The sequence below is a fragment of the Gymnodraco acuticeps genome, unplaced genomic scaffold (assembly GCF_902827175.1).
Source record: "Gymnodraco acuticeps unplaced genomic scaffold, fGymAcu1.1, whole genome shotgun sequence".
NCBI lineage: Eukaryota > Metazoa > Chordata > Actinopteri > Perciformes > Bathydraconidae > Gymnodraco > Gymnodraco acuticeps.
Genome location: NW_022991180.1, coordinates 5,340,026 through 5,360,345, shown reverse-complemented (window position 1 = coordinate 5,360,345; position 20,320 = coordinate 5,340,026). Strand labels below are relative to the sequence as shown.

The 20,320-nt window shown below is 39.9% G+C and overlaps 1 protein-coding gene across 2 annotated transcripts in view; it reads right to left on the bottom strand.

Moving 5' to 3' along the window:
* Positions 1-17,488, bottom strand: part of LOC117560853 (receptor-type tyrosine-protein phosphatase epsilon-like) — a 29,246-nt gene extending 11,758 nt beyond the window's left edge. The window contains exons 1-3 of one of the 2 annotated variants that reach the window (XM_034237933.1): positions 17,171-17,488; positions 5,803-6,042; positions 3-74 (exon numbers count right to left, since the gene is read on the bottom strand). In XM_034237933.1, the coding sequence (XP_034093824.1) occupies positions 3-69 (67 nt within the window). In that variant the 5' untranslated portion in view covers positions 70-74; positions 5,803-6,042; positions 17,171-17,488. Of the gene's footprint in view, positions 1-2; positions 75-5,802; positions 6,043-17,170 lie in introns of those variants that run through there. The other variant, XM_034237934.1, reaches the window with a different exon arrangement.
* Positions 17,489-20,320: the final 2,832 nt, after the last annotated feature.

Genomic DNA, 20,320 nt, shown 5'->3' with positions numbered 1-20,320 from the left:
ACCTGCAGTTTGATTCTCATGAGATGAATTATTCACAGCAATAGAGATCCCAATCAGAAACAACACCATTGTCACTGTGGATGGAAAAGAACCACAGTCACTTGAAACATAAAATCAGATTCAACATTGTAATTATTTCCACCTCCCACTAGAAGGCGCCACATCTCTACGAAAAGCCTCTGCAGCTGTGAGAAAGATGCAGAGGGCAGAGAGGAGAGCTGCTCGGCTTTGATGCGGCTGGAGAGTGATGTCTGTCTCTCTGCTGAGCAGTTACAGTCCTTGTGGGAAATCTGCCGGCAGTCTGGTCATGCCAGGCTGACTTGAAAGAGCTGCAGCATATCAAATAGCCTAATATTCAGACATCAAACCAGAGAGGAGGCTTTAACCCTCAGGTGACAGTAACCATATCCCCCGTAGACTGTGGATTTGACACTTGAGTTGAGCTCAATGTAGTATTTGTTAGAAGCCATCTCATTTTGCAGCGTTGTCTTTGATGTACAGCACCGTTCAGCCTGGGAAAGCATTCTGCATGGTCACAATAAGACACTGTTCATCAATGGTTTGAAATATGGAGGTGTGCTCTTCCTTGTTTCCTCTTCTACTGCAGCTTCTCTTTTTATACCTCACTTTATACTTCCCTCTTTGTCCCTGAACCATCATTATATTCTAAACCACATTCTCACTTTTCCCTTTTTGCTTCATGACTGGGAGCTATTTGAGATTTATTTTGGGAAGAGCTCTGCGAGTGTCTATCCAAAATGAAAAGTATATATCAAGTTACTCATAACTACACCGGAATTAAATAGATTTTGACACGTTATCCTTGTGTCTTATTATCTCCAATCCAAGTTGTAGAAGCCAATTTCTTCAAACTCACATCCATGTTCCTCTTTTCTCCCCCATTGTTATAATGAGAGGGTAAGAAATCATAGAATAAATTGGGCAAACGGGCAAATCTGCCTAAATGGCTTTGATGGAATAAATGAGAGAAGCAAGAACTCAGTGTCCTAATTTATCCTCTGTACCAAGTCCCCTTCTCGTTATAGAGGCCACAAGACAGCATGGAATAATTCATTGTGTCAATTTAGTTATTCTAGAAATGGGTCATCTAGGGGCCTAATTTGTGATGTTTGAGAGAATTTCTTCCACATAACCCTAGGGGGGCTTCACATAACTGTATCTTCCCAGGCTTATGTAGAAAACGGAGCCACATGATAACGCTCTAACAATGTGCTCAAAAACAAATGTATGCCAAAACTTATAAAAGTATAATTGGACAACAAATTAGGGGCTTTGTGTTTTGCACATTACACAGTCTCTCTGCTGTTAGAAACAGTACAGCACACAGGATGCTGACAAGATTACACACGTACCATCTGCACAAAACTGCTATATTTCATGTATTTAATCTTCTCAGTGCAGTCAGATCTGTATTTCTTTAATAATAATCACTGGACAAACACATCAAATTCCCCTAACACCCATTTAATGTCCCAGAATCATCGCTGCGTGCAAATAACAGATACACACACCGCCATTTCTCACTTCAGAGATGTATGCATGCCTGCACATACGTCCCATAGCCAAAGGCTATGTGTTGCATATGTGCCGCACTCTGCTGGAGAAGCCAGTGTTAACAAGCTGACAGTGTTGGCACCTGTTCCCCACTCTACCCCACTGGGCAAGTCACATTCACTCACACAGAGCCATCCTACAGCTCTATGCTGCAAGGCATGCTGGGTGTACGGGTCAGTGCGCAGGTCGCAGCATATCTGTCATCTGCTGGCAGCTTCAGTATATACAGCAAAAAGCCAAGCCAGGAAATGAAAGAACAGAAGGGGCATATAAAGACATGTCAAATGCACTGTCACTTTAAATGACTCCATTAAATGAAGAAATGATGAGTCAAATCTAGATCAAATATCTTCCAGATAAAAGAAACATTGAATAGAATTGAGTCCTATGTGATGAATCATTATGTGTTGCAGTGTGGCCCACTGGCCAACAGAGGGGATTGATGACACACATTGAGAGAACACTAAGAAGAGGAAGAAATATAAGGTGTCTTATTCCAGGGGAAGGCAATGTTCTGCCATTACTCGAGCGGTCATTTATTAGTTTATCTATAGGATGCACTATGTGAGTCACTTTATAAAAAAGATTTGGCCAAATTATAACATACATATTTCACTTCTTTTTCAGACCAAAAGTAACAAGGGTTTTTGTGTTGCTCATTAAAGCATTTAGTAAAACATGGTGATTATAGGTCCTACAAAGATGCTCATTGTTCTCCTTCTTTCAAGGCTTCGACAATGTAGTCCTTGATTACAAACACAATTTTTATATCTTCAGTTTAGCCTTAAAGGGCCTGATATTTATCATGTAAACAAGACTTTAATGAGAATTCAGTAAAGTCATGGCGACTGAAAGGACATTCTGTGAGAATTAATGATGTACATTTCTTCATATTCCTGTTTCAACCTGCATTTATCTTTAAATAACTTGCCATGACTCATTATGACACATTATTCACTATGGCTAATGCCATTCACAATGCACTATTTATATATCTTAATTAGCATATGACATCATGTGACCCTCATTTGAAAGGGGATTTGCTGGAGAGACCCACTTTAAACGAGGAAAAACACGCTTTGGTATAATTGGCCTCGCCATCCCCACCAGCTATTTCATCATTTATTCCAGATCCCTGTCTGTTTAATGAAAGACTAACAGCAAGGTGATACCTTCAACCTCCTGCACCTGCTTGACATAAATGTTTGTAGGCTATTAAATTATACTGCATCAGTTGAGTTGGGAGACCAGAAGGAATCCATCCCATCCATGCATGATGCAATGCTAACATTTAAAATGCATCACAGGGTGGCTGAACCTTAATATGAATCATTCAACATTGATCCGCTTTGATTTTGTGAACAGAGATAACATGAAGATAAGCATGACAGTGCATTAAATGTGAGACAGCTAGATAAACTTAAAAAACCCCAAGTGAAAAATAATAAATAGTTAATATATACTATACGTCTCTCACATTTCGAGGCCCCCAAAAATATGCCCTAGTGAATCTGTTCTGCTTCACATCCACATTTTCCTCACCTTGGCTCCCAAACCATCAAAAATAAAAAACATCAACCACAGAAATATGAATTCTCCTTTTGCCCGACCTGCAGCGGGTTCACTCAAGTTTATTAATAATTCAAAGCAAACTGCTGGGGAAGGCGATGTGTTATCTATTTCCAACCAGTTTCAACAGTTTTTCCCCATGCTGTTTTAAAATGACTGTATTTACAAATATAACCTTACCGATATAAACAGAATATTTTATTTTCCAATTCCATGAAAATCAGTTGAATTCAGAAATGTGTTTCTGCGAACACTTAAGCAGATTATAAATACCTAAAGCATAACAATATCATTTTATGCTGACCTCCAGCCATGTGTTTGTGGGGAATCTATTTGAGCTTTGCAGCCAGGAATCTAAATGAAAGTTTTCCCTACAATTATCCTTTACGATTGCTTTGCTAAAAGCATGTGGATTAAACATATAAAATGCAATGTTTACAAGTTTACTGCCGGAGGTGCAATGAGCTGCAATGAGGTGCCAATGGGAAACAGCTGTCAATTATTATGGACATTTTTAATGGTAGTTTTACAATCTACAAATCAGAAAAAATTGCAAACACTGCCAATCATACATGTTTTACATTACTACTGGGCACCATTAAAAGACACCAGCACTAAATCAGTCGGTTACTTTTAATTATAATAATGATGTGAACTTTATTAATCTCACTAAGAATTTCAATTTAGTTTATGTTTTATGCATTTGCTCTGTTGACATGTCATCACATTTAAATCTAACTCAACCCTACAGATAATCCCTACCTGCTTTAATCTGCTTTTACATTTACAATCTATCCATTATCCATACCTTAGGGTAATAGTGCATGTAGCTTATCCCATCATGCACTGGGAGGCTGAGTACACCCTGGAAAGCTATCTAGTGAAATCAAAATGGGTTTTATATTGAACAGTTATGAGTATCCAAAGGGTCTATAAAACCAGATCGAGCAATAAGTAAAGTCAACCGTTGAGCTTAATGTCATCTAAAATATATGAATACTGTTTGTTGTGAACGTTTGGAAAATAGTCTTACGTGCAATAACTTTTATACACAGTTTAACAGGATGCTCAGCAAAGTGCAATAAAGCAAGACTGGTGTCTACAGCCACGCTGAGGCTAAATTCAGGCACAGCTAAATGCTAACTTCAGCCAGCATGCTAATATTGTCACAATGACAATGATTTGTAGCTGGTAAAATGTACAGTTAATAGTATTTCCTATTAGCTTAGCATTATAGACTACTTGAAATAGCAAGTTACAAATAAGGCTTTTATTTAGCAAATATCTTGTCATAATCTGATTTTGGATACATTAAAATATTGACTTGATGATAGACACCAAATGTATTATAATGAATCCCTAGGTCTACATTCATGTCAGTAAAAAACGTCATGGCAATGCATAAAATAGTTCAATGTTTCAGTCTGGATTAAAGTGGTGAATCGACCGACAGACAGACCAACATTGTTTATCCACTTTACTAAATGATGCACTACTGCATCACCACACGACACTCTAACATTACATTTATATTAATTGGAATGCACAACAGTACTAGGCTATGGAAAACGCTGCACGATACAGTATGTAAACAAAAAGGAGCTTCACTGACCTGACCCTGCTAAAAGCTTACAGCAATTGAAACCTCCATTCCCTTGAAAAATATATGATTTCTAAATAATTCAATGTGTTCCACATTGTAGAAAGGACATTCATGGATATTTGCCAGATGTGACGGCTATCGAACTATGGTTTCTAATCTGGAACTATCAGAGCGATATTTTGAGGTTTGCTTGACTACAAATGTGTAATGAGGCATACAAAACACTGCTAAAAAATATAGATGTCATTAGTATTGCAGGAAGGTATTTTGCATTATAAAAAGGTTAATAATGTTCTGTTCACAGGGGAACTAATAATACAATACAATAATAATACAAAAATATATACAATTGATAGCTAACGATGACATATAATGTTGTAGTTTCTTCACAAATCAATACAGGCCCAAAGACAGACCCATATTGTGTGCTTGGCGAAGAATATATGGCATGTCTTGTACACAACAAGATTTTTTTTAGTTTCCAGGGAGAGTGGAAACAAAGGCAGAGCAAAAAAGAAAGGAAAACCAGAAACAGCCATTGTCAAGTGCCAAGGAAACGATGGGACGAGAGCACAAACACATGTCAGGGTAGTGTGGCAGCATGAAGGAGTGGAGAGATGAGAGAGGAGATGAGACGAGAGGAGAGGGGAGAGGAGATGGATTCTGGGTTGGGAGATAACAGCTACAATGGAAGACATACTTGGTACACAGAGGCAGTAAAAAGGATGAAGCGGTACATCGCTGATATATCTTTAAATGCAGTTCACTCTGAGGCTTTGCAACATGATTTCCTTTCAAAATACACATAAAAAAACCTAATTTCGATACAAATCCTCACAAAACCTTATACCCTATACTAGGACTGCTATCGTTATCTCAATCTTGTTTACATGTCTCCGATCACCTTCTGCTGCATTGTTAAGGTCAAAAGAATCAATCTAGAAAGGAGACACTGTAATTATTAGATTATTTCCCATTAATGGATAGAATTACAATTGATTCCCTGAAGCGTAATTGACCTGTTCGTCGGTCAGATGGATTAATAAAAGACTTACACTTCCAAGCAAAGCCAGTGTGATCTGGTTTCAGTTGACCCGTCAGTCCATAGCAGCCATGTGATCCCACTTCCTGTCTTGGTCGGACTTATTGAGGTCTCCTACCCTCAGTCCTTCTCCTACTCACATCCTCTCCGAGATATTGATGATAGTACCGGATGAAAGATGACTCAGTGAGGTCAGTGGTGGAGCCTGAGGCCCTTGTGAGAGCTTTAGATTGGGATCAAAACACAGGGGAACCTGGGAAATAAAAGCAAAAGACAATAGTTAGAAATGTTAACCTAACCCAAATGTCTTCTTTATTTTATATTCTCAAGAAATAAAAGAGGCAGGCCTTCTTTGAAACACTATTTGAGGCCAGGGAAAAAATACCCCTAAGACGCATGATTACACAACAAACAGATGTGAAATGAGTGGGAGTTTGCATCTATGCACAGTATGTCTGAGAGAATGACTAGGTACTGCATTTAATCAAATGGGTGAGGATGTAAATGGCTAGTGTTGGTGTACTGTTTACTTCAACACCCTTTGTTGCAATTCCCTGAACCCACTGTCGCAAAGCAAAAATAACAACAAGCTATTTATCTCCAACCATGCAAATCTAATGATCCCCAAATTAGTCTTCCCAAACAGTGTCTGTGGTACACATGAGGAGTTTTCACACATATACAACTTGCTTCTAACAATATAACCTTCGAATATAATCACATTGATTAAGAGTGATGTTCACAGACAATTTAGTCCAATTAAAGCTACACGCAGTGGCAAATCTCTACATGAATTTGACTGTACAGTGATGTTATACTATTGCAGTGCTCGAGTCTGAGAAAAAAAGCGTGCCCCTCTTGCCCCTGCACTCCTACTCTCCGAGTCCCTCTGCCCACAGGTGTGAGACACAAAGCCATATTGTTAACACTTGGCCGCTGTGACGCAGAGAGGCTGAAAGCAGAGGAGAAGAGGTGAATTAGTCACTAAACCCAGCAGGACGGCCCACTCAGTCTCAGTCTGGGTGAGGAGAATGAATGAATAATGTTTTAAAACACCTCTTTTCACAAGTGCTGTAGTAGCTCTGCTCAACTTTTCCAAATGTTGCATAGTGTTTGGCATTTGAACGTAAACCTGTTCGACATTAAAAGCACCAACTTTATCCTGAGGACTAAACCTGGTCAATAGATCTCTTATAAATGAGACTTTAGAAGCTCTTAAACGTCATTGTTAGAAACACAGCCAGATTGTGAGAATAGGTGACAGTATTTGTCACCTATTCTCACAATCTGGCTGTGTTTCTAACAATGACGTTGCCACCTTGATTGTATTAATCAAGGTGGCAAAATCTAGCTAAAATGTTTTATTATATGTCGATAGTTAATATTTAATTTTATAACTAATGCTGAGTGACAGCTGTTACTGATGAGCTCATGAATTTAGTCACCCATTTCCAAAAATAAACTCTCACAAACACTGGCGCATCTTCATTAAGGCTTGATTTATGGACCTACATCAATATTTTCATAAACTTTGTTTGGTATCCTTTGAAATGGGAAATGGTTTCCTTGGTTTGTTATTGGCCAATGGTTACACAAGCCAAAAAATCATCATAAAGTGGCCAAAATCTGATCAACTCATTTTCAGACAGGTTTTTATATAAATGGATCAGGACAAAAAGTGACCGAATCTTTTTTCCTGAAACTTTCAGAATCTCTTTACACAGTTTTTTGTCTGTTCATCTTCCATAATGTTATTTATTATAATAATTGGCATCTATTATAGAAAGTCCATCAGTACTTTTTCCTGGCTCCTCCTTAACCACAGAAGATATTATATAACGGTTTTCAGAGGCCATGTAGCTAATTAATGAAGGTTTTCTTCAAGGTAACATGTCTCAAAACATGGTATGGATATGGCGAAATCTCCAGTGAATTTATTCTATATGTGGAGCTAGTGAATGTACATATGATACAACAAGGTCATGCTTAAAACATATACAAAGGAAAAACTGTCAGGAAACAGCTAATGCGACCTTTGACCTGACCTAAAAACATAAATCTCATCACTAAATCTGTCAATCAAAAATGAATCACAGAGTAACCAGGCAGAAATGGGTCTGTCCTCTGAATTTGAACACATTTCCGCTCCCAAGTTGAACTCCCTAGTTTATATTCAGAAGGTTTTTAGAAAAGTTTAGTTATCGAGCAGCGCTAAAACAATTTTAATAATAGATACAATAGGTTATGCGCTACACTCAAGTTATATCATGCTTAAAATTGGTAGGCCTTTTGCTATGGTAATATATAATCATTAATGTTAAGAAGCCTCGGCTAAATGATAATAGGTATAAAAAATGTATATAATATGCTAAGTTATTCATACTGCATTTCACTTGCGCTCAAGTCATTTGGGAGACTTTATAAAGCCATCTTCATCTTTTCAGACGGATTATTGTTCCCTTTCTGCATCACACATGCAGTCAAAATAATAAGGAGACATGCTCGCTGCTTACGATTACTGCAAGCACAAGAGCTTCCTTTCTGTGCCACTCTGCCCATTGACTAAGAGGGGAAACATGCAGGCCATTAAAGTTTTATGGAGTGCAGTCATCACCCAGCACTCTGTGGTTCAATCATTAATTCATACCAAAACAGACAACACTAAGTACTGTAAGCGCTGCTGCAGGGTAAAGTTGTCTCTATATAATATGTAATAAAGGATTAGATATAACTATTGTAGTCTTTTGGGATTATTGTTTTAATCGTTATTTGCTTGGTCAAAATAATTAAAAATCCTATATCTGATTACGCTATTCAAACAACTTTAATAATGAATGAGTGTAATGAATAGCTATTCATGCTATTCAAATACTGCCTTCCTGACACATAATCCAATATTGATGGCTTCTGCCCCGGAGGCGCACATAATTTTCCTGAGATGATGAATCCACAGTTTTATATACAATGAGGTAAACTACTGAGGGTTTGCAGAGAGCTCAGATGCATGCAGGAACCTTCATTGTATGATGCTCAACATGGAGAGCAAGCAGAGACTGCGGTTTGTCAGTCAGGCTGCTAAATTTGATTTCACACGTGCACAAATTCAGATTGTGGTGACTGAATATCATTAGTAAATTCAATTGTTGAGGTTGCCTACTGAAAACGTGCCTGGAGAACAAGAACAAATGCTGCTTTTTACAGTAGACAATAAAGACATACAATACAAAACTATGAAACAATCATGTCTTTTCGGAAAAAAAACCCATTACAAGACAAGTCTTAATGTTCATGAAATCTGCCAATTTCACAACATTAGAGAAAAAAGATCCAAAATACACATTTAGGTGGCCATTTAGGTGTAGCTATCTCTTTAATTCACCAACAGTTAACACTAGATAATGCCTTATTTGAATATTTAATCAAAGGATTTCATAAAACAGAAACAAAAGAATGGTCTGTTAGTAATCACCTGGAGATGTTTATGGAGATTTGTTTGAGATTAAATGTTCCCCTAAAATGAATGAGCCTGAGCATCAAACCCCCACGCTTAGAAATAAGTGGCTATCACCGGGGGAAATAGCTAAAGAATATTATTTTTATGCATTCATATTAGATGATGAGTAGAGTAATCTCCAGCCTCAAGTTTGAGGAATCTGAAAATGACACTTCTGGGACACAGCGTAGGTGAATCCAGGGACACGAGATAATGATTATCACAATTACAGCTCCACCATTCGTTCTGCTGCAGCTCAGCCAAGAGGGACAAGTATGTTCCTTTCACTAGAGTCCAGCATAAGTGAATAGAATATGCAAGAACTGTGAATCAAACTGTGTTACAGCAGTCCAGTCTGATGATTATGTTTTACTTGACTATATGGTATAAATACAATGTTATTTGTGATATTTTAAACTATTTTTAAGGCTTAAATTGGACACAGCAGCAGCTTTATTCTCTGATTCTTTCACACCTCATGATCAGACGGAGTGACAACATGAGTACTTCCTCTTCCCACGCAAGTCACACCACAAGTCAAGGTTAATTTATAAAACACTGGCCTCTAAACAGATGCTGTATTAATAAGATGATAATCAAGTCTCGAGTGGGGGGCACCTTTTTAAATAGGGTTGTGATAATGCCAACCCGGTATCACGGCAAGACGTGAACATGTGGGGATTTACCATGCTGGGAGACGTGAAGATGTCACGATTTCGTCCCTTCAAACGTGACAGTTACACGGTATTGTTAACCCATGTTAACCAGTGGAGAAATACCCGGAAATGCCAAGCAAATGCTACCCCGACGGTCGGTTGTTATTGTCAATATTAATATAATAATGATTTATTTTTTAATAGTCACACTCGATTACGCCGATTTTCTTGTTGCCCCAGCTGGTCGACACCTCTTTTAGCAGAAACAAAGGCTAGGTATTAAATCGATGCTAATCCATGCGTGTGGATGTGGAATTAACGGACGTGACGTTGTGCGATTGCATTGCCAGGCAACAGCTTCGGTTCATGTTAATTTACAAAATCTTCAACTACAACCGCAGTTATATTTAAAAACATGTTAGAAGGCCTCACGAAATACTTTAATGTAAATTAAAATTAAAATGTGAAGGAATGTGTGTATAACAAAATGCATCCGTCATAAACGAAACCGGAAACAGACGTAGGCAAGGTCCTCAGCTCGATGATTGGATGGTTTAGCCGCAATGCACGCTGGGATTTGGTGTTTATGCGATGGGAAATCCGAAAACATTTAAAAAAAATTAAATAATACTTTATTCCGAGTTTGCTTGCTTTTCTCTTTGGAGGTCATCACATAACTTTGATTTTGATATACTTTATTAATCCCCGTGGGGAAATTGTTTCTCTGCATTTGACCCATCCTCTGTTAGGAGCAGTGTGCTGCCATTTTGAAAGGCGCCCGGGGAGCAGTGTAGGGAACGGTGCCTTGCTCAGGGACACCTCGGTAGCACTTGGTCTTGCCGGGACTTGAACTGGTGACTTTCCAGTTGCCAAGCCAAGTCCCTATCGACTTCGCCACCACCGCCCTCAGCATAACGGCATTGTAATACACGGTTCGGCTGCATTAAATATTATATATCTGCCGTAGTTCTCTATTTATAGAGCCCTGCTGAGAAGACTTCTAGACAAACAGGAAGAACTGCGGCCAACACTGAAAACGTGACGTGGATCATAAATATATAAGCAATTAAACAACATCTTACATTTCTTTTCACACAATACGTCTCCTTGCAGTATCAACACTAATTCGGCTGACTTTTATCCTTTTCTTTTTAATCCGGTTTCCGATCAAAACGCAGCACAGAAACAGCTCTTCTGAAAATCACAAACGACCTCCTCCTCTCCTCTGATTCCGGCAACCTGAACATCCTCATCGAGCTCACCGCAGCATTCGACACCATCAACCACACCATCCTGCTGTCCCTCCTCGAATCATCACTCAACATAACTGACACTGCACTCTCCTGGCTGAAATCCTACCTCACCGACAGACATCAGTTTATCAACATCAACAACTGCACCACCTCCACTGCTCTTCTGTCCCAAAGCGTCCCCCAGGGTTCAGTGCTTGGCCCCCTCCTCTTCATCCTCTACATGCTCCCCCTTGGCAAAATAATTTGTCGCCACAACCTTCAATTTCACTGCTACGCCGATGACATCCAACTTTATATCTCAACAAAAACCATCACCCTCACAACACACTCCACTCTCACCAACTGTCTCTCAGAAATAAAAGCATGGATGCAAACAAACTATCTCCAACTGAACAGTGCCAAATCAGACATCATCATCATCGGCCCCCCATCCTGTATCAAAGACATCCAGAATTTCAACTTCACCATTGACAGCCACATTCTATCTCCCCCCCTCACATCCGCAACCTTGGAGTCATCTTCGACAGTCAGCTCAAATTCAACCACCACATCAATCCCATCACCAGGACCGCCTTTTTCCACCTCAAAAACATTGCCCGTCTCCGCCCATCACTCTCCTCCTCTGCTGCTGAAACCCTGATTCATGCATTCATCACTTCACGACTAGACTACTGCAATAGCATCCTCTACGGCATACCATCCAACCTCCTCAATAAACTCCAACATATCCAGAACTCTGCTGCCCGCCTCCTCACCCACACCCGCTCCAGAGACCACATCACTCCCGTCCTCCAGAACCTCCACTGGCTCCCTGTCCGTCAAAGAATCAACTTCAAAGTCCTCCTGATTACTCACAAAGCACCACCACACCCCTTCCCGCTGCCTCCGCTCATCAGAAGCCAACCTCCTATCCATCCCCACCCACATCAATCACCGGACCTGGGGGGACAGAGCCTTCTCCGTCGCTGCCCCCTCCCTCTGGAACTCTGGACTGCACTGACCTCACCACCTTCAAAAAACTCACATCTTCAATCTGGCTTTTAATGTGTGATTGTTTTTGTATTATTTGACTTTAACTTTAACTATATATTTATTTGTTGTTCCTCTATTTTATTTTATCTTCACTATATATGTAAAGTACGGAGCCCTGGAGGGTTCATAGAGAGTAAAATAAATAAAATGTGGCCACGTTTTACTTTCTTGTGCGCACGCTTTAGTAACTCGTGCGCACGAGTTACTAAAGCGTGCGCACGAGAAAGTAAAACGTGGCCTCGTTTTATTTAAAATTGAGGGATTCCTGTCCGTGACTCACAGTATCTGCTGCCCACAGCTGTTTTATAGAAGGAAAACCTCCTTCACTTTATGAAATCTCTGCGGCACCAGTGGCCTGTACTACGAAGCAGGATTTGCTATTTACACTATTCATTCATGAAGTATGACGCTGCGCTGTCAGCACGCGTCTCCATGTTTGTGATTGGTCAAATGTTGCTAACCCCGTCCCTTTCACGTGAGCGCGCTCTCAGCCGGACAGAGAAACCCTGGTTGATTTACTGAGTTGATAACCAGCTTCGTAGGACCGTTTATCGACATCGCGTTTGTTAGGGTCAGTTAAGCCCCTGTCACACTGTCCCGAAATTGACACCCGATGGACACACGATAAAGGAAATGTTCAAATTCGGCTGTGATCGTAGCAACATCGGGCCATTCGTGAGGGCATCTAAGCCATCGTATGACCGCCGGTGGAGTTTCTCAGGCTCCGGCAGCAACTTTGTGAGCGGCAACTTCGTAAGGCACTCGTGAGGGCATCTTGTCAAATCGTGTCATCTTCGTGTTATCATCGGTGCATTCACCCTCACTCTGATCGGGGCGAATGCCCGATGGCACCGATGATAACAAGATGCCCTCACGATGGCCTTACGAAGGGCACAATTGACACACGAATTCAACACAAAAATGAACCTTCGCAAGGTCCTTCGGCAATTTTTTGGCATGCCAAAGATTTTGCCACAGCTCACGAAGTTGCTGCCGGAGCCTGAGAAACTCCACCGGCAGTCATACGAAGGCTTAAGATGCCCTCACGAATGGCCCGATGTTGCTACGATCACAGCCGAATTTGAACATTTCCTTTATCGTGTGTCCATCGGGTTGTTTTATTGCACAACAAAATCATGTAAATATATTATGTAAATAACCCAATTTGTGTTCTGTGAAACTAAAAAGGATATAATATATTATTTTGAAGGACAGTTGACAGGAAGTTGTTGTTGTTATGGAAACAACATTACGGAGAAAACGTAATATTTTCTACATATAACGACGGATAAAGTAAAGAACAAAGTCTGAAGATATCAGTACAGTATCATAGTACTGTAACATAATTGTTTTTGGTACTTTCATTGCAGTTGTATGTCTTAAATGTAATGTAAATGTTGCCTTCGTGTGTGGTTCGGGGCCATCTTCGTGCGAAATTCACAATTCCATATTCGTGTGTCCATCGGGTGTCAATTTCGGGACAGTGTGACAGGGCCTTTAAGCCGGGTAAATCGAACATATCCAGGTCCAGGGTCTGTTGAACTGGCTTCGTCGTACAGGGCACTGGAGGCAGTAACGTGTAACTCAGCAGAATCTGAGAAGAGCAGCACCAGCTGCAAAGAGCTGTGCCTTTTACTGTTTACTTCACTAGAACCGCTGAATAGAGATCGAGGCTGCTACGTTTAACCACACACACCTATACACACATCGAACTGAGTATTCCCCCTTGCTTTATGAAGGAGATGTCCTGTCACCGGGGTGCATGATGTGTGTGTGTGTGTGTGTGTGTGTGTGTGTGTGTGTGTGTGTGTGTGTGTGTGTGTATCCGACACCACCGGCACCACAGCACACGCACACACACACAAAACGAGGCCACGCTTTATTAACTCGTGCGCACGCTTTAGTAACTCGTGCGCACGCTTTAGTAACTCGTGCGCACGAGTTACTAAAGCGTGCGCACGAGAAAGTAACTCGTGCGCACGAGTTACTAAAGCTAAAGCTGCAAGGAGACGTATTGTGTGAAAATAAATGTAAGATGTTGTTTAATTGCTTATATATTTATGATCCACGTCACGTTTTCAGTTTTGGCCGCAGTTCTTCCTGTTTGTCTAGAAGTCTTCTCAGCAGGGAGAACTATGAATAGAGAACTATGGCAGATATGTAATATTTAATACAGCCGAACCGTGTATTATAATGCCGTTATGTGATGACTTTCAAAGAGAAAAGCAAGCACACTCGGAATAAAGTTTTTTTTTTTTTTTTTTAAATGTTTTCGGATTTCACATCGCATAAACACCAAATCCCAGCGTGCATTGCATCCAATCATCAGCTGAGGATCTTGCCTACGTCTGTTTCCGGTTTCGTTTATGACGGATGCATTTTGTTATACACACATTCCTTCACATTTAAATTGTTATTTACATTAAAGTATTTCGTGAGGCCTTCTAACATGTTTTTAAATATAACTACGGTTGTAGTTGAAGAGTTTGTAAATTAACATGAACCGAAGCTGTTGCCTGGCAACGCAATCGCACAACGTCACGTCCGTTAATTCCACATCCACACGCATGGATTAACATCGATTTAATACATTAATGTAGCCTTTGTTTCTGCTAAAAGAGGTGTCGACCAGCTAGGGCAACAAGAAAATCGGCGTAATCGAGTGTGACTATTAAAAAATAAATCATTATTATATTAATATTGACAATAACAACCGACCGTCGGGGTAGCATTTGCTTGGCATTTCCGGGTATTTCTCCACTGGTTAACATGGGTTAACAATACCGTGTAACTGTCACGTTTGAAGGGACGAAATCGTGACATCTTCACGTCTCCCAGCATGGTAAATCCCCAAATGTTCACGTCTTGCCGTGATACCGGGTTGGATGATGCAGTGGAGCGTGTTGTTTCTCATAAAATGTATGGATGTAGTGCAACACATTTGAAGAGTATCCCTGGTTTACATCAAGTTGCAAACATAACACAGCAGAACACACGTTATCATAATCAAGAGTGCAGTCTAATAAAAAAATGTGCTGAGGTACACAAGGTTATGTGAAGCACTATACTCTACATATGCAGAGAGCATACAGTTAATAATAATCAGCATCTACAAGGCCATTCCACTTGTTTCAATGACAAACTGTTACAAGGGTGTCAACAGCAGAGAAAGAAGGCCACTTAGACAAAAGTCAGACAGTTCAGTTTAGCAGATTATGAAGGATAATTAACAAGACACCTAATGGAAAATGTATATGGTTAATTAACCTTTCATTAGCCCACATGACTGAATATGCCAGGCACGATTAAGAAGGGTTAAAACATGAATCAGTCTGTATAAAGTTACTTGTCTTCCCACATTTTACAAGTCATCTCCAGTTAAAATAGTTCAGCAATAAGCAAAACATTTACAAAAACGACTTAATCTGTGAAATAATCTACTGTATACAACAAACCAATCACATTTCCATTGCATACTAAACTGATTATGAATGTGGAGATGCGTAATAAAACCTATGAGTACAGAAAAACAAGGATGAGAAAAGGACTTTCCATGACTGAAAATCAAGATACTGCAGTTGCGAGGGCATCATTTAAATCACACATAAATCTTTAACCATTCTTCTTTCGGACCAGGTGTTCAACACTCACCTCATACAAGAGGACACCAGTGAAGCATTGAATAAGGTTTTATGACTGTCATCTGATAGAGCATCTATGGCAACCACTGAATTACCCTCAAGCAGATGGACCACATATTATGTAAAATAAATGCATCATGTTGACTCGGCAATGACTCATGTCTTTCTACACAGGATGTTGTTGTATCAATGTCCTGTTATCATTCATGCTCACGGCTATGCTCAATGACACCATTGTGGATTATTTCAACACATTAGGGTTATTCTCATTTTAGGATATTTAAAAGGCAGCATCAAGAAATGAAACCTCAAATTAGCATGTGTCTAACTATAGCTCATGTATTCCCAAGGAGAAAGAAATGTGGGCCATGTGTCCCAATATTCAGACCACAGATGAGAAAACTGAAGAAATTCTAAAATTAACATCAGCGTTTTGAGGCCATTTAATTAGGGATGGAATGGAAGTTGTTGTGAATGAGGTTATGGTGAGTGAGGGACATGTATAATTCATATCATGTGAACACATGGCATTTCCACCAGTTTCCTATACTGCAACAATTATGACATCTTATTGTCCCATTAATGTTGTGTTCCAGATGTATGGGCCAGTCATTGTAGATAGTGTCACAAAGAAATGTAGAAATGAGGGAGACTGAGATAAGGATGTGTATTTTATTTTGAAATCAGACATTTGACCTGGATATGCCCTTGCTTCAAAATAAAATGGCACATTATTATATTTATACAAGAAAACATACTATAGTATGTAAAATACAGTGTCCAGTGTGAATGTTTAGTATGCAGCGTAGGCCTGTCTACATGTGTAGCCTACTACGTGTACTCGCCCCCTTGCGTTTTCTGTCTAGACCAGTGAAGATGCTGCATATCGAGTGCGCCCCTTCCCTATAAAATCTGCTCGCAATTTCGATCCAAAATAACACGTTTTTCAGATGACACCACAATTAATGTAAAAAAAAAACATTTTTACAGGCAAACATGTTCTCATGGGGCATCCTGGTGGTCACAGGGCGTGTGGATTTGCTCCACTAACCCATATTTACTGTAGTGCATGTTGTGTGTTGAGGAATGCTATAGCAGCTACAGCATTTTCTGCTTGTAGCGTAATGCAGTGTGGACTAATGAAGATAAATGCACGGAGGCTAATACACCGCAGCTACACTGAGCACCGGGGAGAGGTTTAAGAAAACGAGATAGAAGACACACAGAAAACAGGGTGTTTGCGCAAAAACACGCAAATGGAAAGTAGCCCGGCTGGTTTAAAGAGCTGTTTTTTTCCCCCTCTTACCGTATACTCTGCGGTGACCTCGCCTCACACGGCGCAGCGGCTCCTGATGTCGGCTGGTGTCTTCCCTGCTTGCCTCTCCTGCTATGTCCTTAGGATGACAGCACAAAAACATCAAGTTGTCGAATCATGTGACCGGAGACGAATAACGCGTTTAGGTTCCCCTGATGGTCATATTTCCAGCAGATCTCTCCGAGGATGCGTTTCCCCCTCCTGCCTGAGCAGAGCTTGTTATGGCAGCCGGCGAGAGGAGCGGAGCGTGGAGACCCTCCCCCGGGCAGAGAGTGGATCAGGTGGACACTCAGCATCCCTCACATTCCTGCATCACTCCACGATATAGGGCAGGCCTGTGCATAACAAAAACTCAGTTTGTTCTCCTTCCTGATACATGGTGACATTGGAGCATATGACGTTTGTTCAATAGGCCTTACATTCCTGTAGTGTCCCTCTGGGGTTTGCATTACAACTTCACATTGACTTTATCAAACTTTATGGTATTTGTTCATGATGTTACAAACTTGCATGTCCTGTGGCATATTTGTTGACAAACAGACTTTTGTTTTTGTATTTAAGTTGTCACGAGCTCTATAAATCATCTTGTTAGTTCCTTAGGTCAGTAGAATGACACAAAGTACTACAGCCTAATGGTTATGATATACATGCTTCCTCAATGTGCTAGCAACAAGTTGTATTGAGCAAAAAGTAAAAAATGGTTATACTTTTAGATATTAAGAACATGAAATGTAATGTCAACAGTTCAAGGGAAAATGTGTTTGCCTTGTTTGTAAGTTTGGTATACAATGCATTTTTGTCCATCTTTTTCTTTAGTAAATTATACAGATTATACAGATATCGCATGCATGTCTTTATTCAGCTGCTGCGTCACAGCGGATGAGAACAGTCACATTGTGTTACCATTAAATACTCGTGCACAGCAAGTGGCATTTACATGTGTGACTAATGTTTCAGAAGACAAATTAGCTCTGAAGAAAAAGAGCACAGTTTTGTTAAAGGGCAGCTGAGCAAAAGCTCCTCTGTTCCCAGGATGTGCAGCCATACAGGCAAAGCAAATGTTATGTCTACAGGGGCTGTAAAGTATCACAAGGAAAAACATTTTTTTTGTGTATTGTTTATTATAATTAGAACATGTACAGTGTATGAGATAATCCTTTGGGGTTTTTATTGACTTTACAGAGACATGAAAACAACTAATCAAGTATAATTGGGAGGCTTTTGCTGACCTCTTGTGGAAGCTATGGAGAAAATGGAAAGTTGTCAAAGTTGTCTATATACATTCAGGGAATTGAAGCTATATGAACATTTCTGCAAATTATTCCATGTTTGATGTCTTGTCATAAGGAACATTCTTTGCTGTTTAGGAGCAATTTTTACTTTTGATCAATCATCTGTTCAAATTTCGACAGTCACTGACAACTCCCTAGTCCTGAAAAAGAGCAAAATTGACAAATTATTTAAATGATATTCCTTTAGCACGCATTTCCAGTGTGACTGAATAATACTTCTACAAACTAGGAGTTAGGGCTGAGCAATTTGAAAATGAAATAGTTAACATTTTGAAATGACAAAAAAATATATTATAATTGCTCAACAATACAATATTTATAGCAGAATTTTCAGTCCATTTATTGCATCATTTAATCATTAGTGGTGAGTTATAAGCTAAAACTCACATTTTCAGAGCGAATAATTCTAGGGTGTTTGGGTCTGTAACACATGCACATGTTTGTATATTTGCAGCATTAATTCCATGTAGCACCAGCAGCTCAGCCATATTTCAGCTGGGGGCAGTGTTGCTCTATAAATTACATAAACATCTACCAATGCTTACATTGCTTGGTGGTTCATAAAGTTGTGTGCTTGTGTGTGTGGGTGCGTGCATGCAACAACAACTCAATCACCAACCTAATTTACCTCATCATATTATTGAATTGTTTTAGTTTCAATATTGAAGTCAAAAAGAGATCCAACCGCCATGCTCGTCTCTAATTAACCGAAATGCATCGTGAGTTAATCAGATTGCTCGCCCATCTGAAGTTAATTGCCATAAAAGAAACACTTAAGTCTGCTGGAAAAAAAGAAAGAAATAATTTCTGAAATAGACCACCATCATAGAGCATCTCTGTTCACATCAGTAAAGAAAGATTAATGTGTTGTCATTGTTTGAGGTTCAAATCATCAGTGCTTAATGCAAAATACAAATTTAAATTCACAAGAAGCACCGGTGTGTAAACACTACACCTGAATTCTTTGGTACCAGAAAAAAACGAACACTGTGAATTTGAGTGAAGGGCATTTCATGGATGGACAATGAGGCACTATGTGTTAGTACGTTCTCTTCCCCAAGGCCCCAGAGACCTTTAGTGAGGAAATGTTTTCCTATACCTGCATGTCAAAAACACTCTGACCTTCATCACTTCATTTTATTAGATCTGTGAGAGAGATTTCTTTAAGTGGATTTCACCATCTTATACATTTCTATGTTCTTCATATATCATACTTACACTGATTTGATTTATGAATGCTTACCACGCAGCAGAAGCATACTGTCCAGGACCAATGAAAAACTTTAACTACACATCTTAAGCTGTGCCCTTGTACTTGAAGCATCTAAAGCTCTAGCGGGTATATTGTTCCGAAATAGGCCATGATGATAAGTGTTCACTAGTGACCGCCTCCTGTGATATAAATGTCGCTTTCTCTCCTGTCTTTTGGCTCTGATGCCGGACCGAGAGAAGAGGTGCTGCTGTGAGCTTTATGACAAAATGCTTTATCCCCCATTAACCTTCAGAGTGGGTATCAGGAGGGGATTTCAGGTGGAATAAAGCACCGTTGTCAATAAGCAGGTGTGTCACCGAGCTCAAAGGAGACGACACATGCTAGCATGAGGCGCCCTCCGTCCTTCATTTCTCCTCCTTCTTCTTCTTTTGGGGTCATTCCTTAGCTGGGCTCCGACAGCAACCCCTGATAAGAAAATGATTAAGTATCATGGACTCGACCACATTCCAATTCAAGTCTCTGGTAGCTCTGCAGACTACACATAAAAAAGCTTGTGATTTTGTTTCTAATCAGGAAGTTATAATAGCTTTTTGGATTACTCTTCATACAAACCATATGTGTGAAAGACTGCCTGAA